General features: G+C 48.4%; 1 protein-coding gene across 8 annotated transcripts in view; it reads left to right on the forward strand.

Moving 5' to 3' along the window:
* LOC105700201 (homeodomain-interacting protein kinase 2) overlaps positions 1–10,097 on the forward strand; it is a 37,467-nt gene that overhangs the window by 16,857 nt on the left and 10,513 nt on the right. For 2 of the 8 annotated variants that reach the window (XM_012425858.2, XM_023433783.1), the window contains exons 3-17: positions 1,208–1,606; positions 2,722–2,814; positions 2,980–3,198; positions 3,511–3,883; positions 3,955–4,172; positions 4,288–4,611; positions 4,740–4,919; positions 5,231–5,377; positions 5,495–5,659; positions 6,060–6,487; positions 6,850–6,939; positions 7,641–7,916; positions 8,004–8,163; positions 8,406–8,629; positions 9,240–9,566. In XM_012425858.2, the coding sequence (XP_012281281.1) occupies positions 1,208–1,606; positions 2,722–2,814; positions 2,980–3,198; positions 3,511–3,883; positions 3,955–4,172; positions 4,288–4,611; positions 4,740–4,919; positions 5,231–5,377; positions 5,495–5,659; positions 6,060–6,487; positions 6,850–6,939; positions 7,641–7,916; positions 8,004–8,163; positions 8,406–8,629; positions 9,240–9,566 (3,623 nt within the window). The remainder of the gene's footprint in view (positions 1–1,207; positions 1,607–2,721; positions 2,815–2,979; positions 3,199–3,510; positions 3,884–3,954; positions 4,173–4,287; positions 4,612–4,739; positions 4,920–5,230; positions 5,378–5,494; positions 5,660–6,059; positions 6,488–6,849; positions 6,940–7,640; positions 7,917–8,003; positions 8,164–8,405; positions 8,630–9,239; positions 9,567–10,097) is intronic. The other 6 variants (XM_023433784.1, XM_023433785.1, XM_012425879.2 and 3 more) reach the window with 5 other exon arrangements.

Raw genomic sequence — 10,097 nt, forward strand, 5'->3', positions numbered from 1 at the left:
CATTTCTCCAAACTGAGTGCACCAAATCGCCTGAAAACTTTACCGTCTGAATACGGAGACTCTTAGAAACCTCCCGACACTCATGAGCCTTCATTTTTTTTTGTATAAGAAATTTTTCAAAACATTGACATTTCATGGGGGTTCGTAACTTCCTTATGGTCTCCCTGTTCACGTTGGTAACGTTCGTGACGATTTCGGTACGCCGAGTTTGGCGAAAAGTTTCATAAACGAGACCTCTTTGCCGTCACTTTCGCATCGCCTTAAGGTGACGTGAAACACGTCGAGGAACTTGATCGACGTCGATAAAGAAAATTTTTCTAAATGCCTACGTTGCCGACGTTCGTTTTTATATTGACAGCTAGGTCGAATTATATTGTGTATTGTACCAAATGGAATATTCCACCTGTCGTTTTCGTACAATAATTATAAAGAAATCGAAGTAAAACTCCAGAAATCCTCTGGATTCGTGCCTTCTGGGGCCCTAATTGACTGCGGAGGGACCCCCTGCGCCATCTGTGATTTCCAGGTCAATTAAATTTTCACTCCGAGACCTCGTATTACCACCGTTTTAGCAAAGAAGCGCATACAACACTTTTTTTTGCCTTTATCCCGTTCAAATGCGAGTTTATCGATTACCAGAGTGTTCTAAATTGTTGTAAAATTGTCCTGACCCTTTCGAATCTCATATAAGAGCCTTCGATAATTGTATATTGATCGAAATATGAGAGCTCGACGCCATTTTGGTTCTGGTCTGGACTGAGTTAAAAGATTTTTTTGAAAAATCCAAATTTTGAAAGGGGTCAGGACAATTCTTAGATGATCAGGAGTGATGTGTCAAAGTTTCGGACAGTTTGGTCTAATACCGTTAAAAAAAAGTGTTGTATTCGAATCGACTGATTTGAAGGATGTTTCACTTCACCTTAACACCGAAGATTGCAGTCGACGGCTCTCTTATGGGACTTCCTCCTGACGAAAATATTCCAAATGGCCTGTAATTGCTGTAAACAGCAATTACAGATTAGGTGACGCAGTCTCGAGGAAAGTGGGCCTGACGGCGAAGAGGCGTGTCGGGTTAAGCACGGTCGTGACTCTCTGATAAATCCGTAACGACGAATCTCGGGGGAGGATTTAAAAGTTTCCACGGGAACAATGTTGCGCTCTTAGTCGACACGAATTCTGATCTTAATGGTGTCTTCCTTCTTCCCAGAGAAAGACTTGGTCGAGGGAAGGTAATGGTGATAGTCAACTGGTAGTCAACTCCACCAATGCGAGCAACGCACCGGGCAACACTGTAGTGTCGCAGCACCACACGCAACAGCAGCAGCTGCATCAGCAACAACAGCAGCAGCAACAGCAGCAGCAGCAGCAACAGCAGCAACAGCAGCAGCAGCAACAACAACAGCAGCAACAGCAGCAGCAGCAGCAGCAGCACAAGCAAGCCAACATGACGTCGCACAGCAAACAAGTGGCGAACACGGGGAACGGCGGGGGAGGAAGCAACCCCCAGGGCGATGGGGACTATCAGCTGGTGCAACACGAGGTCCTCTACTCGATGACCAATCAGTACGAGGTCCTCGAGTTCCTCGGCAGGGGGACGTTTGGCCAGGTGAGGAAGAACCCGAAGAGAAGCCGATTTTCGGAGCCTGACGTCTCCTGGCATCTTGTCACCCAGGGTGGCGCTCTTCGGGGTGGCCAAGCCGACCGAAATTTTGTTACACTGCCACTGATACGTTTTGGGACGGCGTCTCTTGGCTATGCCTCTCTAACGAGGCGGCCATGACACGCTTGACTATTTTTTTCCCTCATTTTTTACATTTATTTATCAGTCATTCCGTTAAATAACTTATTTATCAGCTTGTTCGCTGATTTGCCGGGCCCTTGTAATTGACGTCCATGATTTCATTCGAGGATTTGAGAAGAAGAACGCTTATCTAGGGCGGTCTCTCCACCTCGGTCGAGGCCGCCATCTTGTTTCTTGGCACTCCGAGTGTTGTCAGAAGTCGAAACTGGCGTTTCATTGCCTGGTGGGGTCGCAAGAACCGGGCAAGAGCGGGGCGATTCTTCAGCAATTATCATTGCCTGGCCTGGATTCGGATGGAAACTCCCATTACGATAATTGTTCGCCCGGCAATTAAGTAAACATGTAGCAATATTCGGTTATGAGTGCCTGGGCGCCAGGCGACCGTTACGCCTCGGGACTTGTGCCAACAGTCTGGCGCCCTTTGCTTTCACATATATATATTTCTCTTTTTTTTTCTCTTTATATTCCTTCTTTTTACTGCTTTTCTTTCCTCGAAGATGCGTAAGAGCGCGACTTGGGGAATTGGTTTTTGCGGCCGGGGTTATGGACGGAGGATTTCTCCGGTTTTCGGGGTCCTTGGCGAAAGGGATGAAAGGAGTCGATTGTCGAGGCCTTGCCAAGCGGTTTGGCTTAACTTAACAAAGTTCTTACGGTAGCCAGCTGCGCTAGTTTTTTTCCTACGTGTTTTATTAACGCGGGATCTTGCCAAGTCCTTGTCGCACTCGGGATCGAGACCTCAAGATTCCGAGCGACGATTCGAACGGCTTTGAAACGGATTCGCTTAGTCACTTTCCTTGTAATGTAGATAGCGCCTCGAAGAGAACGTCGAGTGGCCTTCCGATCGGCGTTTGAATTTTAGGCCTCGACTCTTTCTCTCGAGTGCCGGGCCGAGGGAATAAAAATGATCCTCCTCTTTTCAGGTCGTCAAATGCTGGAAGAAAGGGACTAACGAGATCGTGGCCATCAAAATTCTCAAGAATCATCCTTCGTATGCGCGCCAAGGTCAGATTGAGGTAAGGCTTGTTCTCGGATAGAATAAAAATGGACCTCCATTTTTTTCTCCCCCCGGATTTGTAAAAACCCACCAAGCGTGGCGACACTTTATATAACTTTCTAATTTAATTCAGCGGTTTTTTTGTTTTAATCTGATTTAATGAATATTTTCTTTAATTTAACAGGTCTCCATCCTGTCACGACTCAGTCAGGAAAACGCGGATGAGTTCAACTTTGTGCGCGCTTATGAGTGCTTTCAGCACAAGTCGCATACCTGTCTGGTGTTCGAGATGCTGGAGCAGAATCTTTATGACTTCCTGAAGCAGAACAAATTCTCCCCTCTGCCCCTCAAGTACATCAGGCCGATTCTCCAACAAGTGTTGACCGCACTGCTGAAGCTGAAGGTACCACACGTTGACACAATACACCTAAAATCATCTAGTCGATTTTATTTATTTATCTTTTCATTTATTTACGGCGTCATCTGCAAGAAAATTCAGTCATTGATTTCGTTCAATCGATGGCATCCATTGAGCCTATAATTTAATGTCTAAAGTGACATTCTTTTAAGATGTCGTCGTAAAAATAAACGGCACTTCGAGAGAAATACCGTAAATGATTTAATTCCCCATCTTTGCGGAGTTACGTAGGGTTATGTAAATATGGCAAGCGGCCTTCGCACGTGGTAGGTGGTAATATAATTTTTTTATTTCCAGCAATTGGGTCTAATACACGCCGACCTTAAGCCAGAGAACATCATGCTGGTGGACCCTGTACGACAGCCCTACCGCGTTAAGGTCATCGACTTCGGCTCAGCTTCGCACGTCTCAAAAGCTGTCTGCAGCACCTACCTGCAATCACGATACTATCGGACACCCGAGATTATACTTGGACTTCCGTTTTGTGAAGCGATAGATATGTGGTCGCTTGGCTGCGTCGTCGCGGAATTGTTTTTGGGCTGGCCCCTGTACCCGGGCAGCACCGAATACGACCAGATTCGTTACATCAGCCAGACGCAAGGCCTCCCAACTGAGCACATGTTGAACAACGCCAGCAAAACGACGAAATTCTTCTACCGGGACATGGACAGTAAGCAGTCATCGCGTCTTCAAGGTATGCCGCACTCGAACGGCGGAATAAAATGGCCTCTTTGTTCCCAGGCACGTACCCATTCTGGCGCCTTAAGACGCCCGAAGAGCACGAGGCGGAGACAGGGATCAAGTCCAAGGAGGCTAGGAAGTATATTTTCAACTGCCTGGACGACATCGGCCAGGTCAACGTGCCGACCGACCTGGAAGGTGGTCAACTTCTAGCCGAGAAGGCCGACCGGAGGGAGTTTATCGACCTCCTGAAGAGGATGCTGACGATGGACCAGGTAGTAATACCTAATTCATGGTGGGGCGTGACACCTGGTGGTCGTTGCAGGGTGGATCTTGGACTAGGAGACATCGTGTACTCTTCGGCAACAAGATTCCCCATGTTACGTGTTACAGGAGCGCCGAATAACACCCGGGGAGGCTCTAAACCACGCCTTCGTTACCCTGGCTCATCTCGTGGACTATGCGCATTGCAACAACGTCAAGGCCTCCGTCCAGATGATGGAGGTCTGCAGGCGTGCCGGGGACTTCACGGCAAGTCCTGCACATCATCAGGCTCCTCCGGCTCCTCAACCACCTCCGCCGACCTCCTTGGTGGCCAACTTCGTCCCCACGACGAACGGCAGTGCCGTCACGCTTACCTTTAACAATCAGCTGACCAATCAAGTGCAACGGTTGGTCAGGGAGCATCGAACTGCCCAGACAGGATATGACAATCTGGTAGGTAGCTCGCCACCTGAAGGTAGATTTCCTGCTTGGACGGTTAGACCTTGACCGATGGCTCTTCGGCAACTCTCCGCGACACCTCGGGCTGCAGTTTTTAACGCTCGGTTTATCGTTTCATCCAGTACCAGATATACAGCAACAGCAGCCGAAGGCCCACCCAGTACAGCGGCTCGTCCAGCGGATCGAACAGCGGCAGAAGCGGTGTTCACGATTTTCCGCATCAGCTGGTGCCCGGAATACTTTGCCCTCCACCTGGCTACCAGACGATGCCGAGCCCCGCGAAGCACGTCGTCGTGGCGCAGGTAACGACATTTACGTGGGGCCTAGTCTGTCGCCACTACCTCGATATCCTTAAACAGGAGCACAGAAAATCAACCGTCGTTCCCATATCTACGGCACCGGTCATGTACATATTTTGGGACTCTTGATAAAATTCTAGAAATTCGTAGAAAAGCAAACAGTAATTTAAGTTACCATTCTACGGGGCGTGGAGACTCGACGGACTAGTAAATCGGCTAATAAGTGACGTATTAAATTAATTGATTAATTGAGAGAATTGGTAGAACGTGTCACGGCCGTTTTGCACATCTAGTAATGGACGGGGGTTTTACAGCCGCCGCAAGCTCAGCAAGCTCCTCTGCAGATCCAGCCTTCCATAATCTCCCAGCAAGCCGTGGCTGCTGCTGCTGCTGCGGCTCAGCAACAATACGCCGCTGTTCCAGTGTCCATGGTTGAGACGGGTCGCCAAATGCTGTTGACGGTAGGTCCCTACAAACAATGAAACCCATCCTCTTAGATTATGAGCCATGTTCGTTACACGGTGTCTAACGATCCCTCCCCCCCGCGTGTACATAAGTGTCCCATGATTGGCTTGCAGAACGCCGTGCAGACGTCGTGGCCTGGAGGCAGCAGGCAAATGGCGGCCATTGTGCCGTCCTGGCAGCAACTTCCACCGCAACACGCCGCCATCCAGCAACCCTTGTTGAGCGACGCCGGTGACTGGGGTAGACCTTTGATCGTAGATAGCTCTGCTATATTACAGGTACATGACAACATTCGCTACTTATATTTCTCCCCTCGCCTGAAAAGAAATTCCATAAAATATTTTAAAAGGTACGACGTTAAGATATCAGATATCTAGGCACTTTGTGCTCTCTAAAAAAAAAGATGATGCAATACTATATTCACTCATGGATGTGATTAGATGAGTATTTTACGGATTTGTACCTTTTATGAAGAGGATATTTTGGTAGCGAAACGGGAAAATTGCCTTATTTCTAGACTTTAGATTTATGTACGAAGAATGAGATTATAGTTATTAGATATGAGAATGCAATTTTACTGCCATTTATAGTGGTATGAGTGTGACCAATCATTGGGTAAATTTGCGTGGGCATTTGTACCGTTCATTGTCTAATCAAACCTCCTGTATTTTGGGGAAGGATCAGCGGCCAGTGTTTCCCGTGACGGAGGTCTACAACACGAGCGCCCTGGTGGAGCATCCTTCCCAGAGCTGGGGGAAACGCAGCGTGACGAAGCACCATCAGCACCACCTGACGGTGCCCCAGCAATCCCAGCACAGGCACGAGCACAAAAAGGAAACGCAACAGCTCAGCCCGGTGAAAAAGCGAGTCAAGGAGAGCACACCACCCAGCAGCATGAGACGACATTCGCCGACAAATGGACACTGGCAGCAGCAGACCTTGCAGACCCATCATCACGGATCGAAACATGGCGGCGGGAACCACAACATCGAACATCAGCAAGTCGCTGCCGTAAGACAGCAGACCATCACGATTCACGACACGCCTTCGCCGGCAGTCTCCGTAATCACCATCAGCGACAGCGAAGACGAGACACCTGGAAAGTGGTGGGTTGATGATATAAAAAACGAAACAGAAATTTACAATCGTCACGTCCGCGTGCCAGTGCGAACGAATACCGAGATACGTTGAATTATCTCCGTTGCGATGCATGCCTATATCTCTAGGATCGTTTATTCCTTCCTGCGGAAGTGGAAGATGATAAGGAGAAGATGGATAAGGAGTTTTCTTGTTATGAAACGTCCGTAAGCGCGGGGATGGTCGCGCTAGGTTTCAGGAGCTTGTCCTCGATGGAACGCCATTCCAGGATAAGATGGATAGATGGAGGCCCGCGAATTTCTCCTAGACTTATTTTATTGTTCTCGTTGTTGGTGGATACTGTAGAATCATGCATGACTATCATTGACAGCTGTGGAGACCGTCAGTGCGGAGCCTGTCAAGGTTTGGCACCTCGCATGTCTGGCGACGGACGTCCTGTCCGTGAGGAGGTCATCCGAAGGTACATTAACGTAACGCAATAACACGCAACACATGAAAGCCGTCAAGAGTCGCTCCTCGAGGGGATCCTCCTGGCGAAACGCTGAAAGAAAAATTAATTTTCCTAAATGAAGATTGAAAAAATATACAATCCGAGATGAGAAAACTCAATACGTATTTAAATGATTAAAAACAAAAGAAATTCACAAGTATTGTCGCCATAAGAATCGCCTCGTCGAAATGCACCGTGAAATCGTACCTAGTCGGGCCATTAACATCAATAACACCCGTTTGCGACCTGAAGGAACCACTTACTCCACCTATGGTGTTCTAGGCAACCCTACACTCTGGATTGGCTTGAAAGACCCCCTAATCGTCTCTTTTTAGAACGAGCCATTCAGGATCCTGGTTGTGGACCTCGGAGGGACAATTATCCACCTATCGACTAACCCGTCACTCATTTCTCTCGATTGCATTAATACAGAGTGGACAGTACCCTTATCAGCGACGAGCCTGGCGATAACCGGTAGAAATTTCTTCCTCGGTTATACGAGACTCATGCGTTTATATTTTAATTATCCACTTTTTAGAGACTAGACTCATTACACGGTTATCGTCACGCCCGTAGATGAGTCGGTTATCTACTTGGAGCTAGTGTAGTGAATTAAATAATCGAATGATCATAAATGGTCGTGTATTAAATATCCATCTTGTGGTTTGCAGCACCCAGTCGACGCCCAAGGTCGTGCAGAACACCCAGCAACAGGTGCACTCCACTACGCAGCCGATCACCAATGGCCACGTGACGTCGTCGCATAATGCAGTGTCAAGAGTGCAACGAAAGAACGTCATCAGCTGCGTGACGGTCGGCGACAGCGACGGGGAAGCCAGTCCAGGTCGAGCTCATGCCCATTTGTATCAGCACCTATCGCAACACCCGCAACATCAGCAAACGACGCAGCACATCAAACACGAGCCGCAGCCACAACACCACGTCAGGTGAGCAGTCCGGAAAATCTTTGGGATTGATTAATTAAATATCGAAGGCAAAATAACTAGATCTCATGATATTTTGGCCTCCCCCAGTTCCGGCTACTCCTCGCAATCGCAAAAGAAACGGCTGCTGGCGAAGGTGCAATCCGAATGCAACATGATCAACGTCGCGACGAAACCGGAACCTGGTGTCGAGTACCTTGCTCCTCACCCCTGCCACGCACCGGCCTGCAAAGAGCCCCCGAGTTATCAGGTACGACCTAATGTGCAAGTTTGGTTAAAAAATTATTACTTAACTCCGGTATCTTCGATATCTTTTATTCGACACGGGGATATGTACATGTTCCCGGTTACCTTGATTTCTCCGCATCGAGAGAAAGCTTCAGGGGGTCGATTCTGTATTTTTGGCGAGGATCTACGCCACGGTCGACGGTTTTCGCACCCACTTCGAGTTAACCTGCTTCCATTAACTTTGTTTGGGTAATGTTTTTCTAGGATGACGCCTATGACATGCATGACTACTTCTTGCAGTATGTGACTACGAGTAGCGCGCATCCCCACCTCCAAGAGCAGCATATCGTGTACACGACCGGGACCGATAAGCGAGTCTCGTGGCCGGGGAAAAGGGCAGAGTACAAGCACGAATACGTGCAACCGCCAGCCGCCCATTCGAGAGATCACCAGAAATGGGCCGTGGCCAATCCGGTGCATCAGTACAGGTCCGTTCTCCATGCACGACCTTGAAGAAGTAGTAGTTGAAAAGCATGAGAATTGACGGTAGATGGCGCGTAAATGTGGCTACACGCGTAAGGTGGTTGAGATCGGTGCTAATACAACTGTACGTTGTAGACCTCGACATATACCTATACTTATTAAAACGTCGCTGCGAATTAAACGCGTGTAGTCACCTTAAGGCGGCGCGAAAGTGGTATCCGAGAAGCCGAGTCGTTTGTGAAACTTTTCTTCGGACTGGGTTTACCGAATCGTTTCAAACTTTACCACGTGGATACGGAGGCTATAAGGAAGGTCCTGAGACTCGTGAAATTTCAATTTTTATACAAAATTTAAACAGGGTCTATGAGTACATTTTGGAAAAATTGAAGCTTCATGGGTGTCGGGATGTTCTCTACAGCCTCCATATTTACTTGGTAAAGTTTGAATCGATTCGGTAAACCCAGTTTGAAGAAAGGTTTCATAAACGATTGTTATTCTGGATGCCACTTTCATATCGCCTTAAGACGGTCGAGCATGATCGTCGCCGAGGATAGGAGGTAGTAGTGCGGCCGATGCCTAACCCAGGGGGTCGGCCTCGACTGTTGGGTTTTGTAGGCAGAGCCAGGTGGTGGGCACGACGGCTCACCCGGGTCATACCCACAGCCACAGCCACCACGGGCACCCGGCCCACCTGAGTCCTGGAGGCGGCGGCGGGGGCAGGAGTCCCGCGGGAGGGGCGGTGGTCGGGGGAACCCAGCACCTGGGGCAGCCCCTCTACCAGGAGTACGCCCACGTCCGCTCTAGGGCCCATCCCGTGCCGCCTCCGGTCTACGTCACCGCGGCGCCCTCTCAGGCGCCGACTGCTATCCAGCAGCAGCAAGTGCCCACCTACCAGGGATTCACACCCGGGTGGGTACCTAGACACCTAGTAGATGCATGCACGTGTGTACCCCTTTTTTCTATTACTTCGTTCCACCCTAGTATAAGGAGATACAACGCCATGCATTGAAATCCTGTCCCCACTTTAGGGGTCCAAGATCTTCAGATTTTTATTTATTTTCTTTCGGATTACCAAATCCGCGCCTTGGATTAAATTTTGCAATTAAAAATTATCGCGTGTATGTCTCCTTATACTACTGCGTGAATTCGCTCCTATTACCGAGCTCGCACTTTGGCTTTTTTCGCCCAGTGATCGAGACGAACGTGTCCGAGTTGGGTTTTCGTCGTTGTACAGCATGCAAAACGTTGATGAGGATGAAAATGTTAAACTGCGAGAAAAAAAGAAATGTTGAAAATCTTTTGCGCTCAAATTTAACTGCGTATATATTTTTGTTTAACTAAAAGGAAATGTACCGCACGTGTAATAATGTAAAATAGTGCAGACGGGATAAATTCGTGTGGAGAAATGGAAAAAATGTATGAAGTCTAATGCTCGCTTTTAACGTGTGAAAACCCGACTTTGACTCGTCCAAA

The sequence above is a fragment of the Orussus abietinus genome, unplaced genomic scaffold (assembly GCF_000612105.2).
Source record: "Orussus abietinus isolate OABI.00-Male unplaced genomic scaffold, Oabi_2.0 scaffold29, whole genome shotgun sequence".
In the NCBI taxonomy this organism is placed as follows: domain Eukaryota; kingdom Metazoa; phylum Arthropoda; class Insecta; order Hymenoptera; family Orussidae; genus Orussus; species Orussus abietinus.